The following is a 12444-nucleotide window of genomic DNA, read 5'->3' as shown; positions in this document are numbered from 1 at the left end:
GTCCAAGGGTGGAAATGTCCCCTTACGTGGAGAATTGGTGCCGCAGGGACGCCCTCGACGCGTCAAGGCGCGTCACGCGTTGCACTTTATTACGGCGGAGCAAAGAGACCTACAGTGTGCCAGCCTTGTCACGGCCTCGTGAAGCACCGTCACAATACAAGTCGCCATCAATCAATGAAAGCCTGAAGTCGTTGTTATCATGCATTCCTACTGTGTGCATCATGTGGGAAAAGCACAAAGGTTTGATCTGCCTCGTAACTAAATGTCGAACTTGCGCATGAATTACCAATTTCCAAAGCGAGCAGCTTTATTTGCTCAAAGCCAGTTCTGATGTACCCGGACTAGCTTCTTGTTCAAGAACTCCTGAATACCGAGCTCGCTCAGCTCCCGCCCAAAACCTGAATTCTTCACACCACCAAATGGCACATCTGGGCCAGAATTGACGGCTGAATTGATGAAGACCATCCCCGCCTCGATCTCTGTCGCAACTTTCTTTGCGTGCTCTATGTTGGCGGAAAATACCGACGAACCCAGGCCAAACGTTGTGGCGTTGGCGACCTCGATAGCCTCCTCTTCGGTGTCGACGACGTACAGGGTAGCCACAGGACCAAATGCCTCCTTCATGAACAACGGGTTGTCTCGAGACACGTTTGTGATAAGAGTCGGCTCAAGGTAGTAGCCTGGACGGTCAATCCGCTTTCCACCCATGACCACGGTGGCGCCGGCAGCCTTGGCCTCGTCGATGAGACTAACGAGGTTCTCGACGGCGGTTTCGGAGACCAGAGGACCAAGCGTTGTTGCTGGGTCCATTGGGTCACCGGCTTTCATTGCTTCAAACTTTGTCTTGACGCCCTCGAGGAATTTCTGGCCCCGCTCCTTTCCCACAACGATGTATCGCTTAATGGAGGCACAAGCTTGACCCATACACATCATACGGCCGGCAGCTGCTACCTCGACGGCTTGATCGAGTGGTGCATCCTCCAGGACAACTAACGGATCTGAACCTCCTAACTCTAGCACGGCTTTTTTGAGATGGCGACCAGCTTGCTCAGCCACCGACGCGCCGGCTCGTTCACTGCCTGTAAGGGTAACGCCCCGGATGCGGAAGTCGGCAATAAGGGCATTGACTTGAGGGATGGAACAGAATAGGTTGGTGTAAACACCCGCTGGTGCTCCGGCGTCGACGAAGAGCTTCTCAAGGGCGATCGCGCACTGTGGCACGCTCTGTGCATGTTTGAGCATGACTGGGTTGCCGGCGACGATTTGAGGACCGGCTACACGAGCGACCTGGTAGTAAGGGAAATTCCACGGCTCAATGGCTAGGATCACCCCGATGGGCTCGGAAGCAATGACCGCCCCTGGAACGCCAGGTAGGTCGATAGTCTGCAAGAACTTCTCCCCGTTGTTGGCGTAATAGTCCAGAATGGCGGCAGAGAACTCGACCTCACCCAGCATACCGCCGATGGTTTTGCCCATCTCCAGCACTGCGAGCTCTGCCAGTTCCTGTTTGCGCTCACGCATCAAGGCCGCAGCCTTGCTCATGATTTTGCAGCGATCGCCCACGGATCGGCGACGCCAGTCTTTCTGATAGACTTCATGGGCCCTGTCGAGCGCGGCGAACACTTGCTCGTCTGTTGTTGTCGGAAAGGTCTTGATCAACTGCCCATTGGCAGGATTGATAGTCTGATACACGGTCTGGTGGTGTGCCATCTCTCTGGACGGTGATGCGCTTCAATGGATGACTGGAAGGGGTGGTGTAGACGTGTGATCGGAGGAGTGAAGAGACTGCTTCCTCTATCGCTGACGTGATGCACTGTGCAGAGCACTTCTCCCGCACCCATTCCTTCCTCGTCTATATATAACCGCGAGGATGGATCAACAATATTCTGACTGCAGATTCCAGGGAGAATCTGCTGACGAATAACTCCTTTGATTTGCAAACTCCGCGTCATTTTGCTTCTGATCAGAGATGTCATGTCAGGCAACGGGACGGATGATGCACGACGTCTGAATTGATCTGAGCGGCACGCTCCAGAGCTATGTACTGTTGTACCAGGGGCCCATTGTCCTCATGCTGTGTTTCGACCTGAGGAGCCAAACATTTCCGCCGGAAGATCGTTACACATCGCCGCGGCTTTAGCGGAGGAGCTCGAAAACGGTCGAAACAGCCAATCAACACTAGCCTGAGACCCTTTTGAATGGCGACATCAGCTGCGAATTCTCCCGCGTCTTGAGTTTGGGCTCTTTCTTACGGCCAGATCCACAGACTCGAAATCCAGTTGGCCATGGTATCCAAGTGTTTTCTGCGTTCTTCCCCCTGGAGGAGGATTGTCATGTCCGCAGCACGAAATCGACACCCATCTAGTGTGATAAGAGGTAAGTTGCATTGGACACCAATGGATGAGTTCGCCAGCGAGTGCCCTTGGAATCTTTTCATGATAAGCAAGAGAATCCTGCGATACAAGGTGCAGAACTCACCAGCTCGCTGTGATGCTTGCAAATCCCAGTGAAAGAATCCAGATCATCAACTCTGCTGGTCACTCCTCCTACAAGACCCTGCCATAAGTCACAAACATTGCCCATCACCTCGTCGAATTCATCAGATCCACCATTCTGGCAGCACGCTGTAAACATGGTGGTAAACAAGGCGATGGTCTTCAGACAAATTCCTGAAGGACTCCCTGTAGCAGGCAAGGACTTAACGATCGAAACCATTGTCGACTACGATGAAACCTCCCCCGCCCCGGATGGAGGCCTGTTGCTAGAATCAGAGTATGCAAGCTTCGATCCTTACATGAAGGGACGCATGCGCCCGGTGCACATCAAATCCAACGCAACAGCCTTTGAGCTGAATAAGCCACTAGTGAACCAATGCATCGCCAAGGTCCTCAAATCGAAACACCCCAAATACCAGCCTGGAGATCAGGTCATTGGGGAACTCCCGATCCAGCAATACGTTTCCCTAAGCGGAGCGGAGCTGGGCAAGATCCAGCACCTGGAGAATCCCCTAGGGCTGGAGGACGTGCGCGTCTTTCTGGGGGCCCTCGGGATGTCGGGATTGACCGCATATTCCTCCTTCTACGAAATCGGACAGCCCAAGAAAGGCGAGACGATCTTCATCTCCGCCGCCAGTGGCTCGGTAGGCAGCATGGTCGGACAGCTGGCGAAGCGCGAGGGACTGAAGGTGATTGGCAGCGTGGGCTCGGACGACAAGCTCGACTTCATCGTCAACGAGCTCGGCTTCGACGCCGGGTTCAACTACAAGAAGGAGCGTCCCGGCGATGCCCTGAAACGACTCGCTCCCGAAGGCATCGACATCGACTACGAGAATGTGGGCGGCGAGCATCTCGAAGCGGCCCTGGATGCGATGAGAGAGCATGGACGGGTTGTCGTCTGCGGCTTGATCTCCGACTACAGCGCTGCGCCGGGCCAGCGATATCCTCTCTACAACTACAGCCTCATCCTGCGGAGGCGGCTCACCGTCCGCGGTTTTGTGGTCTTTGACCACGGATTCGGCGACAAATACCATGCAGAGCACCAGGCCAATGTGCAGCGATGGATCAAAGACGGGACGCTCAAGGTCATCACTTGGGAGTGTGAGGGTATCGACAATGCGATCGACGGCCTTCTGGCTCTGTTCTCGGGGCGCAATTTTGGGAAGGCTGTCCTGAAATTCTAACGATAGCAGATTGAGTAGGTATTGACTCCTAACGGCTAGCGTCTTTTGATACGTCTACTATTTGCTTTCCTATCATTGTCCTTTGAGAGAAACTACTCTTTCTGTTCCGCTGTCGATCTCTTCCGTCGGATTTCGTACTCAGATGATATGCGTCCCGTACCCGTTCAGCGTCGCAGGGTTTCGGCCCGGGGACATTAGTCAGTCCAGGCAATGGACTTCAGAAATGGAATAGTCGCTATAGGAGGCACTCGGCTGTTAACTCCTAGCCTCGGAGCTCTTGGCACCCCACTTCTTAACGCCTAGCGCACCCGGGCCATCTGTGGATCCCTGCCGAGTTTCTTCCTACTTCTACGCAACTCAAAGGATCAGAAGCACGAGATTCCGATTGACACAACATTTATCCGTCTTGTCTCAATCGCGACATGTCCTACAAACGGCGAGCGAACTGGCATAAAGTGCCGCCACCTCCCGCCTTCGTGGCAGGGGTGCTTTGTTGCGTGACAATGGCTTGCTTACATCATAGCCTGGTGACACCCTCTCGTACCTGATGGGCGCCATCGCTACCATCGCGAGTTTGAGTCGGATCACGCTCCGGTAATTCCGCCAGCGGGTGATGAGCTTTGTCAGAGAGTCATCAGCCCGGAACAGGAGGGGAGGTAAGGGACAACAGCGTACATGTACAAGAAACCGCGCAAAGCAGGTCAAAGAGGGGGTGGTATAAAGAAACTGTGTGAGCATTGGGAGATTTCGGTTGTCACCCCCATTGGCAGCTTATCACCGGCGAGTTGACCCGTGCGACTTATCGGATTTCGAACGCCAAAGAGCCCGAGAAGAAATCCTCCTTTCGGATCATCATCACATATAACTAACACGCCGGCACCGAAGCGTTTCCTGACGCAGTCACTTGCACTAGAAGTTCTCGCGCACAAACCGATCTTTCACCACACAAGGCAGCCCAAAGAAATGGCTTCTCGAATGCGCCTCCAGCCGGTGCCGCCGGAGCAACTGACCCCGGACCAGCGAGCGCTGTACGACGACGTGGTGGAGAACATCGTGCGGACGCTGGACGACCAGAAGTCGTTCATCACGCGGGACGAGGCCGGCGCGCTCCTGGGGCCGTGGAATGCGTGGATCCACGAGCCCGTCGTGGGCAGCGCCATGTGGCACCTCAGCAAGGTCGCGTTCCGGGCCGCCAAGCTGCCCGAGACGCTGCGCCAGGTCGCCATCCTGACCGTCGGGGCACACTACCGCGCCGCCTACGAGGTGTACGCCCACTCGGGCCTGTCGAGGCACTACTTCGCCGAGGAGCAGGTCGGCGCGCTGGCCCGCGGCGAGGCGCCCCCGGACCTGTCCCCGGACGAGATGCTGGTGTACAGGATCTCCAAGGCCCTGGTGGCGGGCGGACCCCTGCCGGATGATCTGTACGCCCAGGGTGTCCAGGTGCTGGGCCAGAGCATGCTGACCGAGCTGATCTTCCTGGTCTCGCTGTATGCTTTGGTGTCGGTCAACCTCAACGGGTTCAATGTCCCCGTGCCGACGGAAGGGTCGTAGATTCATGGAAGCCAGTCAGCATGTGATGGATTAGAAGGCCGCTGTTGCCGGGTTTAATAGATATAACTATGCTGTTGCAATTTCCTAACCGTCTGACGACCTTTGTGGCTTAAGTGTGTAGAGAAGCCTGTGCCTGATGATGGTTGTCTCGATCGATTGGGTTCTGAACCTGTTCTTTGAGCTTGGCGAGTCTGTGCATCCACTCCCCGGAAATAGAACCAGCAAGCCTTGCGCCAAATGTCCATATTCTCCTGGTGTTTGATCTTCTCAAAGGTGTTTGTAAAAAGGGTTACATAAACTCCTGTATGATAAGCCTGATCCCGTATCTCTTCATCGCTACAGTTCGTTACCACGACCTTCTGTCCAGCTATGAGCTGGGTACGTTACTTGACGTGTGAGAAGAGCTTCGCGGGTTCGGTCGCCTCCGCAAAGGTCAAGTGGATCTATGAGTGGATCAAGAGCTCTTCGTGACGATTAGCATCATCCCTTGCCTGTAGAATAGACTTCATTAATCAAAGACTGTCCCGAAACACGGGAGCTTTTGTATATAGGACAGGAACCTCTCTCCCCCAGCATTACAGGAGCTGGCTATATCAGTCCAATGCCCCCTCATCATGCAGGAGGCACTTTCCATCCCTGGGAAGAGGCACTCTCAAGACACAATGAGAGCGTCGCTGATAGCTGATCTTTAGTATGCCGCGGAAGTATTTGACCCATTTCCGTCCGAACTCCAAGTATTCCAGACCTGTTCTCGCACTTTCCCTACATCTAGCTGCCCGGGGAAAACTCACTGGTTATTCGCACCCTCGCCATGATGTCGCACCATTCACAAGGTCATATCTTCGTCCTCAGCATGGGGTTCGAAATAGTGCATCGCGGTATCGGAAGGAATACTCGCCGTAAGCATCGAGGGTGGACTCATAAAATCCGACCAATTCACAGATGGAACCGGAGGAAGGCGTGAACGGTGCACAGAGCTTAGGCTTTCGCGCTCCTTAACTGCAGCTTTGAAAGATCTGTAGCCGGAACTCATCGAAGAGGTATAGGATCTTGCAAGAGACGGCCCCAACCAGGCCTCCTTGGCAGAGAACTTTACGTCCAGGCCGCTTCGTCGACTTGACTTTGTGGTAGGCTGGGATGGCCGGAGGTATTGTGTCTCACCCTGGTGCTTGGAGATTAGAGATGGCACAAATGGTATGTCCAGCGCCGCAAGGTCCGAATATGTCGATACTCTGGCTATAAGAGCACTTGTGCCAATAAGATGTTCAGCGGCACCGGCCTTGGGCCGTTCGGTAGTCAGAAATGGAAGGGACGGGGACTGTAATTCGCGAAGATAGACATCAATGAACCCTTCATAGTCGTCAGCGACTCTTGAAATACAAAGCTCAAAGCCATGAACGTCCGGACGGTTCTTTATTGCTAGTTCAATCGATAAAGCCGCGATGGTGAGCTTTTCTGAGAGTTTCCAGTGACCACCTATCGCATTTGGAGCTTTTCCCGAGAGCAAAAATTTCCCATACTGTCTGGACATCAGACCACACATTGCAACCAACACTTGTTCTTGAAGGCGAGAGAAAAATTGGGACTTTTGAGAGTCTCCTGCTTTTTCAGGAGGGGCTCGAACATAAGCATGTTTCGGACCATTACTGAGACGGCGTCTCAAAACCAAGCATGCCACCATTTGAGCCATGAAGGCATCGTCTGCTGGATCGTGCCAGTAGTTGCTCCAGACCCCGTCGATTTCTTCTCTGTTGACATAGAGACATTCTTTTATCTCACCAATTGCTTCATCCATAACGACCCTGATGTCCTCGTCTTCATGGAAGAAACGAAAGGCACTGTCAACACTGTCAAAAGAAGACATGTCTGGCTGGATAGAGTGGCCACCTTCTTCTTGCAGACTTGAATGTACAGCATTCAAAATCCAGTAGGCAGTCATTTTACGTTCGTCACAACCACCCTTTCCCGAACAGTAGAGGACCTGCATATATGAGACAGTTTGTTGGTCTCCCTCCTGTCCTGATGGATAGTAACGCGACAGCCAAACGTAAGTTTGTTTAACAAGATGAAATGCGTCCGGCTTTTCTGTCCATTCACAAGCAAAATGAGCACAGGCGATGACAAAGAAGAGTAAAAGTCGACGTGATAATCCTTGCACCGAAGGCTGACGATTGATTTGATCGATAATATGAAAAGATATTTAAAACGCATCGCTGGGGTACCCGAACGTGAAAAGCAACATAGCCATATACCCGAGGCGATTGAGAACCTTTATAGAGGCGCCATGTTTGGTAGTCGAATAAGCGAGTATCTGGCGGATTGCACTTGGGTTGCTGGCATGACGGTATCCAATAAATGTGAGCCTAGGATGATCTTTGTCGGGCAGCGCTGGTGACACGCATCGCGGGATTTCGGGTGAGATAAGGCTAAGAGATGCCGTGAGTTCAAAGAGGGCGTCTGGCTCAACATTCGGCGTTCTGGAATCGAGAGTCGGACCAGTGTTTGAAATGGCGGAGTCTGTCATTGAGGCTCCGGGCGAACCATCGTTCAATAGTAGCTCTCCAAATTTGTCGAGTGGTCTCTCACGGAAAGTGGCTTGCTGTGATATGGCGGTATCCTGAGAAACATGTTCTCCCAGCGAAGAAGACTCCTGAGGCCTTCGTTGCAGACCCCATTTCTTCATTTGCCGGTCAAGTTGGTTCCGTGTGATGGGAATATCTCTTGAATGGAATTCGAGAGGATATCGACAGTAGTGACGCCTTGGTGGAAGAGCATCGACACCCTGGGCTTGAGGTCTTCCCACCGCTCCCTCGAGAGTCTTTGGCTGTAGCGGGGAACATTTGGATCCTGTGGAATGAAGGGATCAGCCCGAAGGCTGCGTCCAGAATTTGCCATGGCTTAGAGTACAGCCACCCACCCCTCGAACATGTAAACAGCTCGCCGCTGTATATCGCCGAGGAAGTGAGGTTGCGAGATCTTGGAGAAGAGAGGGTTGACTGAACTGCACAATGTCCTTGAGTAAGGCTTGAGAAGAGCCAGCCCACCTTGTCGACCATTGGTCAGAAGTCGACTAGGGGTCGCATGGTGGCGTTCTTCTGCATTTCCACAATTGGGTTTGATGCATTTCAGCGACAGCCTCATGGCTGATTGCTAATTGACTCGACAGACCAAGGGACTGACACCTTGGCCACGTCATTCGAGGAAGACGCTCCAATTCCAGGATGTCGAGGCAACGCACAGGCCTCTTCGCCTGGCGCTGTTGGGTATTCATGTTTGGTGAGAAGGAGAGGAGAGACACGAAGGCCTCGAAGACCATTGAATCCTGAAGCGGCTAATTTTCGGAAGCAGCGCTCGCGCTCACAATCACCCACCATTCCACCATCGTCACCATCACTATCACCATCACATCTGCTCGCTCGAAAACATCGTGCCAGTCAAAAATGGTACACTTACTTCGAGAATGCAGGAGCTGACGATAAAATAGCGTCGGAGCGGCCTCTTGAAGCGAATTGTACGGGCCGACCAAGTATTTGCCAAAACCTGTCATGTGCTACTGAGATATATCACAGAAGGGAGCCACGGGGAAACCTATACTAGGGGATCGAGGCAACCAAAAAACACGCCATGTGGAGTGCAGCGGCCATATTTGAGGCGGTGGCGGAAGGGAAGATTAGGAGCTTCACCAAGGGTTGGGATCAGAAGACCACGCAGTTAAGCAATGCGCTCTGGTACGGCCTCGCTCACACCCTGGCAACAATCACCGGATGACGTTGGAACATCAGAGACGGCCAGAAATAGAGGAAAGCAGGATAGTCGGCAGAAAGAGGCGACTATTCGAGATGAGGCATTGCCGATAGCATTGAGAAGCAAGCACAACAGGCTGCTCAATCTCTTCCACTGCTATGCACCTACTTCCCTTGCTCTCTTTTCTCCCTCTCGACTTCATCCGCCAACTCCCCCAACGTCCCAAACCTCCAACCATACCCGACCTCTCCTCGTTCGTGGATGCCTCTGATAGCCTCGTTGCCGCCCATCCCCGCGCCCTTCCGATTAATCCACACGCTGGCCAGCCCCATCGTCTTGGCCGGGATGTGGTCGTGGAAAATGCTCTGCGCGACGTGCAAGATCTCGTGCTTCTCCACGCCGGCGTCCTCCTTGGCGTGCTTGATGAGGTACTCGAAGTTGCGGAGGTCGGGCTTGTACGACCCAATGTCCTGGGCCGTGTAGACGCGGAAGAAGTCGACCCCCTGCAGCGGGCCGGCGCAGGTGCGCGCGAAACTCGCCCGGTCGACGTTGGAGAGCGGCACGAGCTTGAAGCCGTGCTGCCTCACCAGCCGCTGGCAGGCGTCGACCGTGTCCGGGAACGGCGGCCAGGTGCCGATGCTCTCGCCGAACTGCTTGGCCTCCTGCTTCGTCGACACCTCGGTGGCCTCGCCGACCCCAAAGTCGGACGCGATGCGGAGGTAGATGTCCTGCAGGAGCTCGTCGTATCGCTGCGACGGGTTCTTGGCCTCCAACTCGTGCTCGATGTCGTTGTACTTCGCGGCGAGTTTGATCCGTCCCTCGGACCCTGCAGTCGTGCTGTCTTGGTATTCCTGGCTGAGGGGCGAGGATGAGGGGATGCGCGAGACTAGCGGTTGCAGCAGCCTCACAATCGCCGTCTCCCAGTCCACGAGCGTGCCGTAGATGTCGTACGAGATGAGTTTATAGGACGAGAGTGGCCTCTTGGGCACGGTTGGCTCGGGCATGGGAAGATAAGACGACGCCATCTTGTCTTTGTGCTGTGTTTCCGTGGACAGAGACGCCTCCCGGCACAGATGAGACTTCAAGTCAACGGAGGCTTTGGGTGAGGGAGCTTGGCTGCACGAAAGGCAAGACGATTGCGAGTGATGTGAAAGGGTTGACTCTTCAGCGAGACTCAGAGACGATGATACGGGATGCGATCAAAGATAATATAGTTTTTCGATGAATGTGTGGTTCATTTAGGGTCGTGATCCTTCATACACAACACGCCTCAGGACGATGCCACAAGGCGTGAACAAACCTGCCATGTCATCCGGAGGCCGCCGGTAAATTTTCCCCTTTGCAGTTTGAGTCTTGTCGACGCTGAATAGATAATAACAGGAGTACTAAGTACCGTCTCTCACCATCCCAGAACAGGGCAAAGACTGGATATCCTCCCTCCATCCTCCCTGCGGACCAACGTCCAGTGCTCGCAATAGCATAACAAAGACAAGATCGACGCCCCCCTGAAACGCCTCCACGAGTTTTGGCCGCCCATCGTCCGTGTCCCTTTTTCTGATCTCTCTATCTGTCCTCATTAGGGTATCTTAGAAACATCCCATGCATGCAAAATATGGCAAAGAATATGCATTTGAAGGTGATGTCGTGAATGGAGGGCCGCTAAAGGGGACCGCATTCCGCATCTAGCGGTGTTGTCCATGGGGAAGAGGTGTGCCAATCGAATGCGAGACTCTGTAAGTCACAGATCGACTCATCAGTAATCCGTGGCTGTCACCTTTTTCCGTTTCCTCTGGCTGCCGTATTCGTCACCATCACCATCTTCTGGATCCGAATAACCCTCTCCATATCCGACAAAACTGTCATCACCATAACTCCGCTTTTTCCCGCGAGTCTGTCGTTTTGCTTCTGCCGAAGGCTGTTGAGGTGGCCGAACCACTCCATTTGCCATCGGTCGAGGGGTGGGCTGTTGTTCCGGAGCCACATTCGGTTTCGGCTTGTCGAATCCGAGTACATCCTCCCAGTGAGCGTTATTGCGAACTGTCCCTGGTTGCATTTGCATGGCCATTTTCAACTCGGCAGTAAAATCTATCGTAACTTGAGGGGGTTCTTTCGTATGCTCTGCGTTCCACTGCTCATCCGGTTGAAGACCCCAAGGAGACGATCCAGCCATGCGCCGTAACGGCCCGGGTTCATCTTCTTCCACGTTGCGCTCGCCCTTGACAGGTTTGTTCCGTCCAGCCAACGCGAAGCCCTTGATTTGACCTTCGTACGATTTCCGTAGCTTGTTGATTTTCTCACCAGTCCTTGGGTCGGTGCGAGCGACGCTGTGGAGCAGTGGGCCCAGCCCATACAATGCCAACAAATGCTGCTGCGGGTTCGGTTTCTGGCGCTCAACTTCTGCGAGAATGTCTGTTAACACACCTGCAAGGATAGATTGTGAGTGGTGGACAGATGGAGAGTCTTACTGGATGTGCAGAGAAGAAAGGCTTCGCCCATATCTTTCTGTAGTTGCTCCAGGGTCTTCTCATCCACCATTAGCTCTGCATCCTGCTCATGTTCTGGGAGCTCGGCGCTTTTTCCCTTGCTAAGTTTTTCGCCGTCTATTTCCATCTCATCGTTCCGATCATGATTTGTGGCCTCTCTAAGGGGTTCTACCTCCATTTGATCCGCCTCTTGATCCCTATCCGCATCAAGTCTTGGCCGCTTATCCCGATGTTGATCGATATCATCAGCCATGTCGAAACCAGAGGAAGTGCCCGTTACACTGTGCGCAGGGGTCGGCAAGGACGGCATGGGACGGGACAACGGTTGTTGACTACGCGGTGCTGAAGCCTTTGGTGAGTTCGGAGACGAGCGCCCCGAAGCCTCGTCGGGATTATGTGTATTTCCGTAAGAGGAGACATAGCTCTTTGTAGCGACTGACATAAACGAAGGAGAGATAGGAGATTGCGGAAGATTGTCAGACAGGCGCCGTCGCTTGAGACCTGATTCAGACGGAGAAGTTGGAGATGGCGGGATGGCAGTTGGCCGGGCTGAAGAGGACATGAAACCGCGCAACAGAAGTCCTTCCGCGGTGGTTTGCGCGCCACCGTCGACAGCAGAGGGGATCGCGAAGGAAGCGCTGGGGACCAGCAGAGCTGTCACTTGGGCAGCAGCGGAGCGGGGCGTCACTTCGATCGGACTGGTATCAATGGCGCCCTCGGGAGGGGATGGTGATGATGGCGGACACAGTTTGTGATCAAGACGAGAACAGACGAGGAATCAGGGGGCGGTCGCAGCACTCGAGACGCGATGGCAGCGAGATGTTGAGTGAAACGGGGAGCGGAGAGTGGTTGGTCGGATGGGATTTGAGAAGAACAAAGACAGGATCGAAAGTTGAAGTCGACAGGTGACGGGGCAAAGACTGAGAGAAAGCGAGGCGAGCGAAAGACTGGGGCCCAGGCGCCGGCTGCCAGCACCACCACCGAGCA

General features: G+C 53.9%; 6 protein-coding genes across 6 annotated transcripts; 2 read left to right on the top strand and 4 right to left on the bottom strand.

The window, feature by feature from the left end:
* Positions 1-195: 195 nt before the first annotated feature.
* PV07_06931 (uncharacterized protein) lies at positions 196-1845 on the bottom strand. The gene has a single exon (XM_016393962.1). The coding sequence runs from the start codon at positions 1708-1710 to the stop codon at positions 316-318; it is 1395 nt and encodes a 464-aa protein (XP_016247381.1). The 5' UTR covers positions 1711-1845; the 3' UTR covers positions 196-315.
* A 553-nt stretch (positions 1846-2398) lies between these two features.
* Positions 2399-3697, top strand: PV07_06930 (uncharacterized protein). Its single transcript, XM_016393961.1, has one exon. The coding sequence runs from the start codon at positions 2633-2635 to the stop codon at positions 3677-3679; it is 1047 nt and encodes a 348-aa protein (XP_016247380.1). The 5' UTR covers positions 2399-2632; the 3' UTR covers positions 3680-3697.
* A 478-nt stretch (positions 3698-4175) lies between these two features.
* PV07_06929 (uncharacterized protein) lies at positions 4176-5565 on the top strand. The gene has a single exon (XM_016393960.1). It carries the CDS (start codon positions 4643-4645, stop codon positions 5228-5230), a length of 588 nt encoding a protein of 195 aa, XP_016247379.1. The 5' UTR covers positions 4176-4642; the 3' UTR covers positions 5231-5565.
* Positions 5566-5723: 158 nt separating this feature from the next.
* PV07_06928 (uncharacterized protein) lies at positions 5724-7094 on the bottom strand (the record flags this gene model as incomplete). The annotated part of the gene is made up of 1 exon (XM_016393959.1): positions 5724-7094. The coding sequence occupies one exon, from the start codon at positions 7092-7094 to the stop codon at positions 6057-6059; it is 1038 nt and encodes a 345-aa protein (XP_016247378.1). The 3' UTR covers positions 5724-6056.
* Positions 7095-8783: 1689 nt separating this feature from the next.
* PV07_06927 (haloacid dehalogenase, type II) lies at positions 8784-10197 on the bottom strand. Its single transcript, XM_016393958.1, has one exon. The coding sequence runs from the start codon at positions 9997-9999 to the stop codon at positions 9139-9141; it is 861 nt and encodes a 286-aa protein (XP_016247377.1). The 5' UTR covers positions 10000-10197; the 3' UTR covers positions 8784-9138.
* On the bottom strand, positions 10174-12355 carry PV07_06926 (uncharacterized protein). The gene is made up of 2 exons (XM_016393957.1): positions 11440-12355; positions 10174-11371 (listed from the first exon to the last, which is right to left on the bottom strand). The coding sequence occupies exons 1-2, from the start codon at positions 12017-12019 to the stop codon at positions 10728-10730; spliced, it is 1224 nt and encodes a 407-aa protein (XP_016247376.1). The 5' UTR covers positions 12020-12355; the 3' UTR covers positions 10174-10727.
* Positions 12356-12444: the final 89 nt, after the last annotated feature.

The sequence above is a fragment of the Cladophialophora immunda genome (genome assembly GCF_000835495.1).
Source record: "Cladophialophora immunda strain CBS 83496 unplaced genomic scaffold supercont1.4, whole genome shotgun sequence".
Taxonomy (NCBI): domain Eukaryota; kingdom Fungi; phylum Ascomycota; class Eurotiomycetes; order Chaetothyriales; family Herpotrichiellaceae; genus Cladophialophora; species Cladophialophora immunda.
Note: the sequence above shows the minus strand (reverse complement) of the source record. Positions and strands in the feature narration are given on the sequence as shown.